Raw genomic sequence first — 17,820 nt, forward strand, 5'->3', positions numbered from 1 at the left:
TGAATTCTGTATTTGGAATACAATTATATTAATTCCAATCATATTGATATAAAGTTTATGTTGGTGCATAAGAAATACTTTATATCATGTTTATAAATATTTTTGTTCTTGTTTTTTAAATAAGAAGAAAAGTTTAATAAGTGTATCTTAAGTAAATTTAAAAATTGAAAAATATCAAGCAGTTCTGTAATGTTCATGTTTAATAAATGTTCTATATTCATAGGTTAAGTTCTATAATTTTGTGTGGAATTTTATAATTAGAATATTTGTATCAATAAACTATATTTGGAACATATCACAAAAATTTTCTATGGTCTTTTTTCATTTGCAATATTTTATATATTCATTATACTTTTATATTGATACTGCATGTCAATATAAAAGTATAATGATTCAATTTAAAAAAAAAGGAAACTTATAATTAAAAAGCTTACATTGTATTGGGGGAGAGAGAAGAAAATCAGTGAGCCAGAGACAGTTACCGAGGAGTTAAAGCTAGTTAATATAAAGGAGATTTGACAAATATCATGGGTTAGAAAATTCTGTCTGACTAGATAATTTGAAGGGGTAGAATTTTAGTTAAACTCTTTACTTGTCGTGCTAAACTTCATTACCTGTATAATATGAAGACCAGATGGCCAAGTGGTTAAGGTGGCAGCCTATCAGTCTGGAACCCAAGGTTGAATCAAGATAGGTTGAAAACCCTGAAGGATTTATTAGGGGTGGTCCATCCAGACATATGGGCCCTGTCCCTAATCACCTGGCTGCCTCATTGTGACCATGTCATTAATATAAGGGAGATGTGGCAACTTTCACACTTGTTAAATTATGATTGTACTTTTGATTAAATTTGTTTTATTTTGGATATATTTGTTCATACAAAGAAAATGTTAATATGCTTAATTTTATTAATACTTGACTAATAACAGCTTTTTTATATCTTGTTAGTAATATTTTTAATAATTGTGCTGCAACTGTAATTGTTCGATATCATATTCTGAATTGGTTATATTGCAGGTATGATTACATTGTCCATAAATTAGTCAGTAAGATAAGTATTTTGAATTATGAAGTTAAAAATGTAAAATTTATTCTTTTTGAAATAAATGTAATATCTAAGTAAAATTAATCATAAGTTTCATTTATATTAAAAAATTTTTAAGATTGTTAACTATTAAAATATGTGCTGTACGGTACATATACTTAATAATCAAATTGATTTATTGGTATTTCGAATTTATTAACATTTCCAACATTAAACATATTTTGTATGTTTGATATATTTTATATACATATATAAAAAATACAGTTTATTACTTTTAATTCATAAAATAGATTTTTTTCCATTTTATCTTCTTTATAAATGAATTTGTTGAGTGGGTGATTGAGCAAATTGTGTAAGTGTTTTGATGAAAACTGATTGATATGTATGTTAATAGTGATGATAACACTGAAAAAATAATTATATCTTTATTCGTAATATTAAATAAATGCATTCAACTGTCCTTCACCAGTATATGGGATGGGGTGTTAACCTTGACAACCTTTTTGTTTTTCCTAGTTTCCAGGTTTAGAGGATGATTTTTCAGCATGTCTCACCTATAAGCATTTGGTGAGATGGGGCTTTGGAACTAAAGTGCATAGGAGAGTGGTGTGATTTAGTGCCACTCAAACTCGGCCTTGTCTTCACTTCAGATGTCAGACCAGGTTTAAAATCTTCTTCCATGACCTCTTAATCTTATGCTGCACAGTGCATAATTTGGCTGATGTTTTTCTGCTTTTAAAGATTAATTTTAAAGTTTAAACTGATAAATTAAGACACATATGCATGTAAATGCATATACCTTTTAAAAATTTATAAATGTAATAATCTTTTGTGTGTGCAGAGATAACAACTGTCCAAGAAATGGGATGTCAGTAAAGATTTGGAGGCATGTCTTTTTAGTCATATGTTAAAATAGTAGATATACTAACATAATGGTTTTAAAAATATGGGTCACTTTATGCAATTTACAAAATTGTAAAGACAAGTATCGGTTCTATTTTAATCATTGCATGTAAAGCAAGTACTTAGAAACGTTTTAACAAATTAACATTTTAATTATTAATACAATAAAAAAATAAATCCAAAACAAAAATTATGTAGTTTTACGAATGTTAAAAATATCAAAATTTTCATTTAAAATTATAAAATATTTTGTTCTAACATGCTGTTTATTATATGCTTATTGCTTTTATATTAATTAGGAAAATTAATAGATATTCTCTGTCCTGTTAAAATTTCACAAAACCATATATTCAATAATTAGGCTTGAATTTTCTATTCTGACAATAAGATTGAAAATATTTACTGTTTTCATTATTAAAAATTTTTAAAATAATAATAATACTTGTGTATTGACAAACACTTCACTTTATACTTTAAGTTTAATGGCTTAGTTATTTTAACATTTACAACATAATAAATAAATTTTAAAGTTCAATAATAGTATTTTCAGTTTGAAAAGAATAAAATTCTTAAATGTATAATGTGTAATCTTACAAAATTATTTTCAACTAAATTATAACAGTAATATGTTTTTATTGATTTATTTAGAATGTCAAAATCAGTATATACGAATTAAATTTTTTCAAAATATAATTGTTAATTCTTTTTTAGAAATAGAAAGTTATTTAATTTACTTCTAAACTATAAAAATACAATTTTTATAATTTCTATTGTACAATAGATTTAAAAAGATGGATATTATAAAGTTATTATACTTTGATATCTATAATAATTTACAGAAAAATAGAGTATCAAAACAAGACATCCAGAAGGTATGACAATATCAGAAATTATATTTTGAAAATTTTAAGCTATACTATTACTGATAAATTTTATAAAAATAGGTTACGAAGGATTATGTAATTTGAATTAGATAATTTATCATTCTTTATTCTATTGTTGAATGTTTTTAAAATTATTTTAATATAAACAATTTACAAAATAAACTATTTAATACATTTAAACAGTAAAATTTATATTCAATTTTCTGTTAAAGAATTATTATGAAAATTCATTATATTCATTTAATACTATATTATAGATATCAATCGATTTATATCAAGTTCTGAATTATAAAATTAGAGTAATTTCAAATCCTAAAATAGTTTTTAGAACTATATTCTATAATTCCGTGATGATTAAGTATTAATTAAGTTATGTATAAAATTCTTAGAGGTTATTTGCTTTTAATAATAAATTTCTAAAACGAGTAACTTTTAGAACAGAATCGCCTTATGAATATTTTAAGACTTTTTAATGCATAAATGACGCACATATACGATGAAGCTGCTGCTATTTCGAGAAGATTTATTATTATAAGTGTTATGTGAAGTTATTTTAAAGCTTCTTAAGCAGTTACATACTGCAATAAAAAGGAATTTAATATTCTCAAGGTTTTTGAGGAGAATTTTATTGGAATCAAGAACATACTTATAGTTTAGATGTAACATAAAAGTTTAAATTTTTTATGCCTTAAGTTTAATATGCATTATAGTTATTTACGTTTAAATACTCTAAACAAATTTTCTAATAATTTTCAATATAAATGTATTTGTCAGAAATAAAAATTTCAGTAATTAAATTAGAATACTTTAATTAATGGAAATAATATTAAGAAAAATATCTAATTTTTTTTTAAATTTAAACTTTTAAGTCATTATTTTATGGTTGATTATATATATATATTTTTTTTAAAGAATAATTAACTTTTAATTTTACTAATTTCATTCCAATTACCTTTGACTAACTTTTGATTTATTAGAATCAATAAGATTTATGTGGGTTTATAAATTGTATTTAATGATACACAAAATGCTTATTTTAGTTTTAAATCCATGCCACTATCTGAAAGTGCAAAATTCTTTTTTGCTTTAATGCTAATTTTTGGGGATTTTTCTATGTCTTCCTTACAATTACAGCTATTCTCAATTTTGATGTATATGAAAAGTCTGGGAGAAAGAACTAATGATAAAGAAATTTGAATGATTTTCTTCATAATGGTTATAGTGAGTACAGCTGGTTTGCTGTTACACACATAATTTAATTTATTTTTAAAAATAAAAAAAAGAAACTATTTTAGCACCAAAAGTTTATCTGAATGTGTTGTTATGTATATATATATATATATATTTAATGATTTTAGTAATATTGGGATTTTTTTGTGTCAGTTTAATAATTTGTCAGATTTAATTCCATAGGAAAATATGGCATGTGTAATTATGGTACTGATTGATTGATGAATATTAGAATTGGGAATGACACTTGAATGATCATGAAGGAGTATGATGGGTGTATAGAAGTATCTAAAGGAATTCATTAGCTTTTCCTTATCTCAGTAATATTAGGAAACTGTGATGAGTATTGCAGTTTTTTTAATATATATATATATAATAATATTTTAATCTGAATGAGGAATTGCCAATGATTGAAGTATGGCATGTAAAGGTTATGGTATGAATGTCTTATGAGAATGTATGTAATGAGTGTCGTCATTTAATTTGGTGCTAAATAGTTAAATTTTGTATAAAATATACTAATTTTATATAAATATTACATTTGATTTATATGCATATAGGAATTGTAACATTAAAAACAAATTTTTATATTTATTATACTAAAAGATTGTGATTGATTACATTTTAACTTTTTCCCTGAAAAATTTTCATTGTGTATTCTTATACATGGCATTAGTATATTTATATATATTTTGTTAGTATATTTTTATATAAATATGTATAACACTATATAAAAATTTATAGTGTTATTGAATTTAATAAATATATATTTATATTCAAATTGCAATTATTTGCATAAAAGTTTATTATAATTAGTTATAATCTTAATTTTAATTTTTGACAGTTTTAAATCATTCAAGTGTTCCTGTTCTTTCGCAAGAATTACCATTTGGAGTTTCTCAGTGTAATTATATTTGCTGTTGTTTCTTTGTGATTAGTAGTAGTTTTAAATTAATTTTTTTTAAATTATTTTAAGTAATTCTATTGAAAAATGATTAAATATGCACGTGTATATATACAAAATTATTCATCTTAATTTAAAGTTCAGTTAACTTCGTAATTGACTATAAAATTCTTATACCTATACATAGCAGTTAAATATAATATATCATCATGAATATTTTTAGATGTTCATATAAAAAGTGTATTTATTTTTATTCATTTTTTTTTTTGTTGTTGAATTTTCCTATTAGAACTGAAATTATGATGATGATTAGTGAATATTTGTTTAAAATTTTTATTATTGTAGTTTTTCAATACACTAATTCTATATTTCTTTTTTGCAAAAGAAGTACGTGAGTACATTATTTTGTCAATGTTTGAATGTAAATATTTTAAAATAAAGAAAAAAAAGTTCTAATAAGTTCATGAACATATTCATCATTTTTCATAATTGTTTGTATAATGTGTGTTTATGATATTTTTAAACAGTTTGTATTGATAAGTGTTAATAATAAATATTTCACAGTATTATAAAATTAGTAGTAATTTATTATTTTACATTTTAGCTGCTGTTGAAATAAATCAACAATATTCTCAAACAGGCACTGTTCCATCAATTATACAGTTGCCTTTAATGACAACATCTCCTTCCAAGCAAATGATAGTTATTCCTACAGTAAATTCAGCTTTGATGGCTACAGGAACTACTGCTGTACCAAATACCATCCAGCTTACGTCGCCAATTATTGGTAAGTGTTTGATAAATTTTAAATAAATAAAATTATGATTTCTATGATACTCAAGTCTTTAAAAACTACTTTATCGGAGAAACCAATAAGAAACAAGTCTTGCACTTAGTGAATCTAAGAAGCCAAAATTGTCGACCTTAAAAATGTTTCAAACTTCAATTAGCTAAAAATGTTAGAACAGACAAACTCTGACAGTATGGGCACCTTCCAGACTGTTTTCTTTATGTAAAAAAGAAACACTTCTGTTCTAAATATATTCAATTCCAAGTGGAATTTTTTTGAAATCAAATTTTTGACCATACAAATAATTTTGAGTCAGTTTAAAAAATCCTTTTTTAATAATCCAGCTAGAAACAGATGGTTAACAACTGTAAAACTGATGACATGATATTAAAAAATACATACAATACACAATTGACGCCAACCTTTTCATGGAAGATTCAATGTCAACGACACAACATTAAAAATTCTCTACAATATCACTGAGGTACCAATCAGTTGTTTTTATACCCATCTGCAGACCTCTGGTGGAAAACTAGGAGAATATTGTAATTAGCATATCTGTATGAGTAACAAAGTTCCAAGGATAAATTTTTTTTGATTAAATCAAATTTTTGAGCATAGAAATAACTTTGGGTCAGTTAAAAAAAAAAATTATCCTTAGAACTTTGTTATTCATCCAAGTGGAATTCTTCTTGTTTTATCTTTCATTCCTCACAATTCTTTTATATTCACTGTCCTCCTGCTTTTCTTTTCTTATCTCATTATCTATTTCCATACTACCAACAATTATTAATTATTCTGTTACAATTATCCTTTTAGGACTATAGCATCTTTTGGAGCTTATCTGAAACATCCAAAAGCCTGATGTATTAATACTAAACTAAATAACTGCTGTAATTAATTGGGCTATTTTTTGCTACAATTAATAATTTGTGCAGCTGGGGAGGCACCACACAGTAAGTGTAGGTTGTAGGTTCAACTCTCACTCTGGACCAATTTTTTTTCCCCCCAACTTCTAAATTATTAATAAATATTAAATTATTATAATTATTAATTTTGATAAGACATTGCACCTTATGTCTACCTCTAGTACCAAATTAGTTAATTTCTAATTATTAATTGTAGCAAAAAATAGTCTGATTAATTATGGTGATCATTTAGTTTGGGACTTACCATACATGGAGACTGATTTTTTAGATTTTAGTTTTCTAATATTCTAACCACTGTATTGGATAATGATTACTTAAATAATATTTGTAAAATTAACTGATAATTGTGTAATTTTCATCTACAAGGTGTGTCTGAAAAGTTCGGTGAATGGTCCCATAGTTGAATAACCGTGCTGGTTAGGATGTTGTGCTCACGTAGACGTAGTGAGAGACTTGCCAACTAGTGCCCCCTAGTGTCAAAATCATGACAGTTAAACAGAAGTGCATGCAGCAAACAATGCAACACAGTCAGTGTGAGAAGGAGTGTCACTGCAAAATGGAGCAATGTTACATTACGGCACTTCCTCACTACACGCCGGGTGACAGTTCTTCAACACTCTCCGTATTCTCCAGATCTGGCACCTGCAGATTTCTTCTTGTTCCCCACCTGAAAGGCCTACGCTTTTCTGACATTGCACAGATCCAACAACGTGTGACAATGGTGCTTCATGCAATACCGAAAGAAGTGTTTGCTCACAGCTTCCAGCAGCTGTACAACTGATGTCAAATGTGTGTTGTCGCTAATGGCGATTACTTTGAATGCCAGTAAAAGTATTTTGTTTGTATCTCTTGTTTCCTTTATTTTATGAGACCATTCACTGAACTTTTTAGACACATCTTGTATAATAAAATATATTAAATTTATATATATATTTAATTAAGGTAAAAACTTTTTATTATTATTGGGATTATTTGTATTATAAACTTCTTATTTCTATTGTCAGGTGGATGTACAAATGCTCTTCTTGGGCAAGTTAAATCTCCTCAGTTGCAGTTAATTGTTGTTCAACCTTCTACTCCCTCAGCAACAAAGACAGAAAAGATCAATTCACCAGTGCAACCCACAAATGAAAGTTCCATCTCAAATGTTGATAACTCATCATCAAATAATTTTTCATCAGAAATTGAAAATCATAGTTTGTTAAATATAACAAATAGTAATATTATGAAAGAATTACATTCTAATGAGAAAGTTAAGATGGAAACTAGAGAAAATGTCTTAAGTCAACAATCCAAATCATCAGTTAAAGATGCACAAAGTTCAGAATTCAGTTCATTGAATGTGGAAAATAATGAAAGAATGATAATAAATGGTCAATCTTTAGAAGAATCAGTAAATGGTTCATCTATGATTTCCACCGAATGGAATGCAATTAATAACATTTGTAGTTCATTGGCAGAATGTCAGCAACAGTTTTTCTGTAATAATAATAACAGTGAAAGTAGTATTAATAAAAATATAACTTTAAGCACTCAACAACAAGAATCTACAAATTCCCAGCTATATCACAATGCAAATAATGAAACACAGACTTTACGAGAATTACTTCTACAGGGAAGACAGAATACTTCAACAAATTCGTCATCGTCGTCATCGGCTCAAATTACAAACAATTCAGTAAACAGAAAGGAAATGTTAAATTTGAATGAAAAAAAAACTCCACCACCAACAATGGCTGATTTTGCTGCATCCAGTATTACTACAAATTCAAATATTCACAATTCAGAAAAATTAGATTTAATTACTCAAGAAAAAAGTGATTTTACAATAAATAATTTTTCATTTCAGTCTATGTCAACTGAAAAAGAAAGTAATAAGCATTCAGAATATTCACTTCAGAATGTAGAAAATTTGCCTTCATCTAATGAAGTTATGTTTTTTGAAAAATATATTCATCAAGAAACAAATGACAATTTGAATAGAGACTTTTTATCAAATGCATTCAATAATAACAATACAGACAAAAACAATTTATTTAAAATTGATAGCAATAACGGTTCAAATGAAATCCCAAATTCTATACCTGTATCTAGCAGCCAAGTGTCGTCATCAGAACAATCAAGTTTTCAAGAGAATAGTTTTAATATATCAAATAGCATTCATCAAAGAAATACCATTACAGAACAAGAAAGGATTGGTGTTAATAATAAAGGAATCAAACATCAAGATGGAAAAAATATAGTTAATGAAGGAATAAGTAATTTCCACGATGTTCCAAACACTGGATCAAATGTTGATCATTTCTCAGACATAACAATGTTACCTGAAGTGGAATTATTAAGTATGATAAATCCAAGCACATTTGATAATGGTAATTTAAACAATATTGTCTCTTATTTTTAAATTCTTTTTATCTAATATTAGTAATACAATATATTTTTATATAGATATAAATAGTTTATAATAATAATACTGTTAATGTTACTAATTAATTAGCAATAATAACAATAACATTATTTTACAAGCATAATATGTAATTATCTGAGACAAATCAAACTGCATAATATAGATGCTAGATTTTTTTCTTCTAAAGAATAATATCTATACAGTATATTATTTTAATAATTTATAATCCTTTAATATGCTTTCTTAAAATTAGTTATTTGTTATATATATTTTTAAATCTCTCAAGATCATTTTAAGAATTTACATTTCTCTCTATTTTTAGTCTGGTTATTTATAAATTAATCAGTTTTTGCATTGTTTGATCTCATAGATCATGATGTACATAAACTTTAACTACTACATTGTTCCAGTGATTAAACAAAAAATTGATAGTACAAATCCATAAATGAATAAATGAAGCTTTGGTTTAATAAAAATTTACATTTGACAGAAATAATTACATTATAGTAAAACCTTCCTTTATGGCCACTTCTGAAATTCCCCTGTAAACCTGCACAAGTTTTAATATAAATCAAATTCCATCTTGGTGACAAAGGTAGGAGTGTCCTAAAGTAGCATTTATCTCCTTTTATGTGGCCAACAAAATAGGAAAACCTATCATTTTTAAACTCAATGTATTGTTTAACAAAGATCAATTCCATTTAAACTGCTTTATAGTTTTGGAACAGTTTGCTGAGTTCCTTTCCACAGATGACATTAATTTATTAAGTGTAAATAAAGATTTATTTTATTTTATTTTAAATTTATCTTCAGAATATAGTAAGAAGAAAGAAAATTATATTTTTTTCAATACAGGTACTCCTCACTTTACGACCTATCTGCTTAACGACCACTCGCATTTATGACCAATCAAGTTTTGACCTGCAATTCGGGGAATTCCCTTTCTCAGCTTGAGTGTCGGTCAGTGGCGAATGGTTACATGTGCACTAAGCGTACTATAATAGGCTTGTGCGTAGTATAATAGGCTAATAGCGTACTATAATAGTCTTTTTATGAATAAATTTGAAGTTTGTTGCATAATTTTACAATGATCCTATATTCTTGGTGCAAGCTCCTCACTTATCGACCAATTCGCTTAATGACGTAGTCGTCGGAACAGAACTCGGTCGTAAAGTGAGGAGTACCTGTAATTTTATATAAAATCTCATTGTATTTTGTAAAAAATATAACTATGAAAATCGGCAATGATCAGTCCGATATCACTTGTGTGTCACTTGCAACACTGAATGAAGAAAAATGTTGTTAAGCCTGATGCAAAAGTTAGTTTAATTAATAATGTTTTTTCTAACACTCGAACACATCTCTATATTTAGTAACTTCAATTAATAATTTTTTCCTAAATTTTTCTGTTAAACAATTCATTTAAATAGTGTATTTTATTACCATTTCATAAACGTATTGATTTTGTCTACAGGTATTAAACAGTACTTGAATCGACTCTACTACAGAGCCTGCATTGTTTAGTAGTATCTTGCCCCTGTACATTATTGTTAACAGGAAAAGTATGGAGTCTTGTCAGTCATCTGTCTAACTCCATTTGGGAGAAAAATTTTGAATTGAAGTAATGCGACTTCCAGGCAAACCGGAAGTTTGTATATAGTTAATTGGGGCCTCCCGTCTCAAAACTTTCCGTATCTGGTCTCAAACTTCGTCTAACTCCGTTCTTGCAATTTAGGAAGGACAGACAGACAGAGATTAGGGATTGCAATCCAGCAGTGTTTTGAATCCAGCTGGATCCAGCGTGGATGTATTTTTGGTGCAATAAAGTGTTATCTGTCTATCTATCTATCCTGCAATTTATGTTTTTTTAATGAAATAAAACATTTTTTAAAAATACTTAAAAAAGCTTTTATTATTTAGACTGGTCACTATAAATCAGTAAAACTTCTTACACATTTAGGTAGTAAACTTAACTTTGGTTCGGTTTAACACTTGAGATAGAGATAACTAACTTCAAATGTTTAGTTAGATTATAATTATAATGTAATCTTTAAGGTAAATAATAGCAAAGGTAATTCTACTGATTAATTTATATTAATATATTATAATAATGTAAGGACAGATAATCAGTGGCTAAGTGGCTATCAGTCTTACCAGTTTTCATATATAGGATCTACATATTAGTCTGTAGTTATTTATAGGTATATAAAACTATGTACTGGAAGTAGAATAAGTTAAATAAACTACACCTTTATCAGTCCAGCAAAATTTAATAAAATAATATCGTTTTCAATCGTTTTTAACGATCTTCCTCGGTTACAAAAAAAATAGAACATTAAATATAGAACATAAAATGTGTTCGGAATAAATATGAAAATTAACGGAAAACGCCCAAACAGACAAAATATAGATAGATAAACAAAATAAATAGCGGAAAAAATATATACAGGGTGTTTTTTTAAACTGACTGTACTCAGAAACATCTGTAGAGCAATCCAACAGCCGGAATGTCGCCAAATTTGGGAGAGTGATTAAGGATGACATGGAAAAGAGATTCCACAAAGAAAAATAGTAGTACCTAAATTCGCCAGTAGAGGAGGATTTGGCGCTGTTGTAGCAAAAAAGCTACCAGCACTTCACTGAGTAAAGGGTCATCAGTCGCTTTTTTCCACTTGCATGGGCCGCCTCGCTCCCCGGATCTAACCCCATGTTACTTTTTCCTGTGGGGTTACTTAAAGTCCAAGGTCTATCTTGGTAGTGTCCCAAACTTGATGACTTTGAAGGACAACATTTCTCGAACCGTGATGAACATTCCTGCGGACATGTTACGTTCGGCCATAGAGAACACGGTGTTCAGCATGCAATGAGTTGTCCAGCAGGACGGCGATCACATTGAAGGGAGAAGGTTATTTGCTGATTAATTAAACTTTCGTTATTACACTGAAATCTCTGTCTGATTATTCATTCGTGTGTTTGTTAATTGCAGCTGGATTTTATGCAGATTCTTAGCTGTTTTGCCACAACAGCGCCAAATCCACCCCTACCGGAAAATTTGGGTACTACTATTTTCTTCGCGGAATCTCTTTCCCATGTCGTCCTTAGTCACTCTCCCAAATTTGGCGACAGTCCGGCTGTTAGATTGCTCTACAGATGTCTCTGAGTACCGTCAGTTTAAAAAAAAACACCCTGTATATAAGATCCAATGATACCAGCATTGTCCGTTAATAACATTAATTAATGTAAAAGGATCTCCATATGGTAGACAATGAGTCCGCATCTCTATGGTTTATACAACCAGTTGTCATGTGCGCCTTGCAGATTTCCAATCTCTCAAGATGTTTGACCGTTTCCCTATTCATCGTCATTTTTATAATTGCCGCTTGATCCCATTGAACGTTAACATCCTTCTGTCTTGCATATGATGGCAGCGCAGTGTTGTCAAGGTTCTTACTGATTGTATATTTGTGCTCTTGAGCCTTTGTTTTAAACTGCGCATCGTTGCACCCACATAAACAAGCTTGGAATTGAAACGTTGGTCGTGTAAAGGCACCGAATATATACCCGTTGTTGAATTCCGATCCTCTTTCTTTTTATCGTTTCTTAAAAGTTTGAAAACAGTGGGATTACGTCGGTATACAATATGAAAATTATTAGACCTGGCAGTACATCTATGTATCTTGTTTAAAAATGGAATGTAATTAAGCATTATTCTTTTTATATTTATTCCAAACACATAAAGTTTTATTTTATTGTAACTGAGGAAGATCGTTAAAAGCGATTGAATACGTTATTATTTTATTAAATTTTGTTGGATTGATTAAGGTATAGTTTATTTATAAGTAATTTAATTATTAGTGTTAGTAAAGTAGTGAGTAAGTAATTAGTAGCAGTCTAGTAGTTAGCAAAGCGGCAATGCGACGACGTAGACTTATGCGCAATTATTTAGAAAGTTAATTGAGTATTTGCGGATCCGCAGCGCTGGATCTAGCACCAAGTGCTGGATCCAGCTGGATTGCTGGATGAGGGATCCAGCAATTGCAATCCCTAGCAGAGATGTCAGTGGGAATTTATAGGACTACAATTTTTGAAAATTGCAGCCCAGTGGTGAATGTTAATAATAATTTTTTATATAGGTGAATGTAAAAAAATTGACTGAAGAGAGACAATTACTAAGTCCAAAACAAATATCTTTTATTTAAAATTGAAATAATAATAAAAGTCTGAATTGTCTATTAAATTGACCATGATGACAATTCTAGAGAAAAGTGGATCAGTTAACTGTAATAGTTTTTTTATTGGGATTTTTTCATGTTATTGTGGAGGTGTCTTTTTGTCTTTTAAGCATCATCATCTTTTTAAAGAATAAGGATATTACTTAACAAGAAACTGTGAATTAACTCATTAACCTGTTGCAATTGCAGCAATAAACAATTTTTCAAAAAGGTATAATTATTGAAGCATTGAAAATTTAACATTTTTAATTGAACTGTCAAAGGTGTGTTGTTAACTTAGGAAACATTGATTGAATTCTTCAAATGGCTACTTAGATGATCAGTATAGAAAAATTGAATTAAACTAAATGATGTCTTGGTTATTTTATATTTTGACTGTAGCTTTGACATATTTGAATTAGGGTTTCTCATTTCCCGGTCTTTTGCTTGTCCCGAAATCCCGGGAAATCCCAGGACAAAATTAATTATTTTTCGGTTTTTAAAGTAATTTAATACGTTCTGCAACCTCCAAAATCATATTAATAATGCTGTGTAAGATATATATTAAAAATTACCTTTAAATTACGTAGAAATTTTCACAAATAGAAAAAATTTGGCTTTTAAAGTTTGCTGGAAACTGCATACAACAACAAAAAATGACTTTGAATTGAGTTGAGTTGAAAATTTAAAGAAAAATGAATTTAGATCAAACTTCTAATTTAGAAGGTAATTTTTGATTTTTTAAATAAAATATAATACAAAATATTGTAAATTTTTATAAGATTTTAAAAAGCAAAGATGGTTGATACTCCGATCACTCAATCTAATTCTTATTTTAGTAATGAAAAATCTTGCTACCGAGAATGCTATTTCCGATTCAATTGATGTGATTGGAATCGTGTTTAATGTATTTAAGAGAAGACAAATAATATGTGTTTTTCACCTGTATCCTGAAAGATTTCTAGTTTGTTTTTGAGATTGTAGTGCTTCTTTTGTTCCCTAGTATTCTTGATTTGTCTACCTCGACTGCTTTAATAGAAACATCATAGCCCAATAATTCGGCAGTTCGTTTGTCTTTAATAATCAGATTATGAAAAAAAACTTCATACTTGCTGACTTTGTACTCGTTTGTATCCTTGCCCAATTTGCACAACTTGGCGTTACGCAGTCATTGAAGCTACTGGGCATAGTTAAAAATTAAGACAGCATAAGCACAATTATTCCAGATATTACTGGTAAAGAATTTTTGAGAGTCCTGCCACAAATAAGCTACGTATTGATTATTGACCATTTGTGACGTGCCATAACGAGCAAAAGTTAAAAAAAAAACTAATAAGTAGGTTTAAAATTAATAAATACAAATGTATTCTGACAGTTCATGAGTTAATTATACTTTCTATTTGCAAAATTTCCTCAACCTTAACGTAAAATAAGAAAAAAATGAATTTTTAAGAAATTTGCGGGATTTCCCAGGATAAGAAAAATTTTCTGGGATATTTCCCGGGTTAAAAAGACAACCGGGATCTCGTTTGAGAAACCCTAATTTGAATGGCTCGATTTAAAAGTTCGAAATCAATTTTCACAAAAAAATCTTTGCCACTAAATTTTCTGATGGTAATGATGAATCTTGTATTTCATTAGCCACAACTTAAGAAAAGAAAAGGTAATCATAAAAAAATATATTATACTAAATATTTTATAATATTGCTAGATTGATTTTTCAATTTGTAAAAATTGCAAAATTATAGTTTAATAATAGTTTATTGTACTAGATATTTGGGCTATTGTTTTTATGTCAAATACTTTGATTACTATTCTCTCCTGATAAGATCTTAAAATGAAATTCTTGTTTGATTTTAAGATAAATTATATTAAAATCTAAAAAGTATTTTTACTTTAGCATTGGTCACGTTTCTTCTTTGTAAACATAAATTATCATTATTTTCTATAACTACTTCAATATATAATAAAATTCCTCTAAGTTGGATACACAAGGTTCCATAAGAACCTTGTGTATCCAACTTAGCAAGGGATATCACATTTTCCCTATATTCTGGACACTCCTCTATCTGATATCAACACTGATCTGATGACATTCATCTGTATGACCACAAATCACATTATAGCAGGGTGTCCAATATATATGTTGGACACCCTGCTATAATGTTGTGATTTGTGGTCATACAGATGCTATACAGGTACTCCTCGTTTTACGACCGAGTTCCATTCTGACGACTACGTCGTTAAGCGAGGAACTTACGCCAGGAATACAGAATTGTTGTAAAATTATACAAATTATGCAACAAACTTCAAATTTATTCATAAAAAGACTATTATAGTATGCTATTAGCCTATTATACTACGCCTAGTGCGCATGCCACCATTCGCCGCTGACCGACACTCGAGCTGAGAAAGGGGATTCCCCAAATTGCAGGTCGAAACTCGATTGGTCGTAAGTGCGAGTGGTCGTTAAGCAGATAGGTCATAAAGTGAGGAGTACCTGTAATATTAAATACACATATATGGCAGCCCCTATAGGGGCTGCCATATGTGTATTTAATAGAAATTTGGGCTTTTTTTTTTTTTTTTTTTTATAGATTTGACTGTATATTTTGCATAATGACCATAAAATAAAATTAATTAAATTTCTGAAAGAAAAAAATTTTATGTATTTAAATTTTTTTTCAGTGTAAATTTCAAGAAAAGTATCGACAGTATTATAAATTTTGTGTATTAATGGTGACCATTGCCAGTGGTAATCTTTTTCTTTGCAAGCTTATAACATATCCTTTATTCTACACTGGAATTGTTCCAATAAGAAAGAAGAAAAGTATTTTATGAAGAACTTAGATATTCACATACTTCATTTCATTTACTAATGGATTTTTTTGTATTGGATTTTTTAAATATTTACAACAAGAAAAATTTGTAACTACAACTTACTCTAACATACAAGTATTTAATTATAGTTATGAAAATATTACAGATTTTAAATGAACGTAACTGCAGTATTTTCTACCCAAACGAGAAAAAAAGGTTTATAATCGAATTTTGAATTCCGTACATTTGAAATACGAAAACGATTGGTATCCATTTACAAGTATGAATTAATTGTTTTCGATAAAACCTTTTAAAGAAGAAACCTAGATCAAAAGAAAAAAGTATTAATCATCAATAGAAAGGAATGGATTTTTTTTGTGTTTAATTAGGCAGTTTTGCTGTATAACTTCTCACTTAAATACATTTTGCCGTTATTGTCATCGTTTACGTTCTCGACCGTCGACAGAATTACGTTTAACCAGTGTCGTTTAATTCTATGGCAATATCTGTACATACGACGACGGTATTTGTTCTTTGATGATTTCAAACATTTCGTGTAAATAAATCATCCTTATATGCCGTGCAGTATGAAAGTGCTCTTGTATCATAGAAATTGAATTATCGTATTCTCTTATTTTAGAAGGAATGAAAATGTGAAAATTATGTATTGACGTTGTAATCTAATAAAATGTTTATTAAAAATGTTTTGTTTATTCTATTCAAAACTATATTTAACTATTTATTTAATCTACAAGGTCTGTTCCAAAAGTAAGTGTACTGATTTTTTATTTAATGACTGTGCAGCTTAACACATCATTAATTGTATTTTCACATTGCTAGATATCTTAACAGATCTAGACACGATGCTTATCATTTTTTTCTGATAGCTGTGGAATGGTGCACCAATACAGTTAATCGGGCCGCCTACTAATGTCTTAACTTCGAAAACTGGTCAAGCATGTCCACGGGGACATTGCAGAAGATTGGATGATGTACAGTACCTGCTCACACGGCACTATCAATTCGAGAGTTTTTGGCGAAGAAAAAATCCCAGCACTCCAACCACCCTACGACTTCTACCTATTCCATAAGATAAAATCCAAGTCGAAAGGTCGTCATTTTGGGACAGTGGAAAACATCAAAAAAGCTGTAATCGACGAACTAAGCACCCTTACGGAAAACAACTTCAACTACTGCTACGACCGGCGGAAAAAACTTTGGAACTTCACGAGGGTCATACTTTGAAGCAGATTTTGTAGTTTGATGTAACTCTTGTATACTTTGAAATAAAAAGTCATACACTTACTTTTGGGACAGACCTTGTATTAACATTTTACTATAATTGTTTGGTTCATTTGTTTGTGTCATTTGTCAATCAATTTTAAGTGGAGAAAACTGTCAAAGTTTAAAAGATTAATAACCAAACATAGTAAAATCACCAGTAACTAGTTCTTGGTGTCTTTTGGATACAATGATTGGTCCTCTTTTCTAGACATGTCCTACATTTTAGTTTTGTAGCTAGAAGGAATTTTCCTGGTCATTTGCCAGACTACTTTCCAGACTTGAAACATCTCATTAACAAAATATTAAAATATATGTACTGTTTCCAGCCCATTGATATAAAGTTTGCATAAATATAATTTTGAAGCCCCTGAAAATGTTTTGGGTCTCCCACTAACATTTTTAGTCACATTACT

General features: G+C 28.6%; 1 protein-coding gene across 3 annotated transcripts in view; it reads left to right on the forward strand.

The window, feature by feature from the left end:
- NFAT (NFAT nuclear factor) overlaps nucleotides 1–16,825 on the forward strand; it is a 98,363-nt gene extending 81,538 nt beyond the window's left edge. For all 3 annotated transcript variants that reach the window (XM_067276227.1, XM_067276229.1, XM_067276228.1), the window contains exons 10-13: nucleotides 4,907–4,966; nucleotides 5,571–5,753; nucleotides 7,690–9,057; nucleotides 15,992–16,825. In XM_067276227.1, the coding sequence (XP_067132328.1) occupies nucleotides 4,907–4,966; nucleotides 5,571–5,753; nucleotides 7,690–9,057; nucleotides 15,992–15,996 (1,616 nt within the window). In that variant the 3' untranslated portion in view covers nucleotides 15,997–16,825. The remainder of the gene's footprint in view (nucleotides 1–4,906; nucleotides 4,967–5,570; nucleotides 5,754–7,689; nucleotides 9,058–15,991) is intronic.
- The last annotated feature ends 995 nt before the right edge of the window (nucleotides 16,826–17,820 follow it).

Source organism: Centruroides vittatus, unplaced genomic scaffold, assembly GCF_030686945.1.
Source record: "Centruroides vittatus isolate TY-2023 unplaced genomic scaffold, ASM3068694v2 contig_680, whole genome shotgun sequence".
Lineage (NCBI taxonomy): Eukaryota > Metazoa > Arthropoda > Arachnida > Scorpiones > Buthidae > Centruroides > Centruroides vittatus.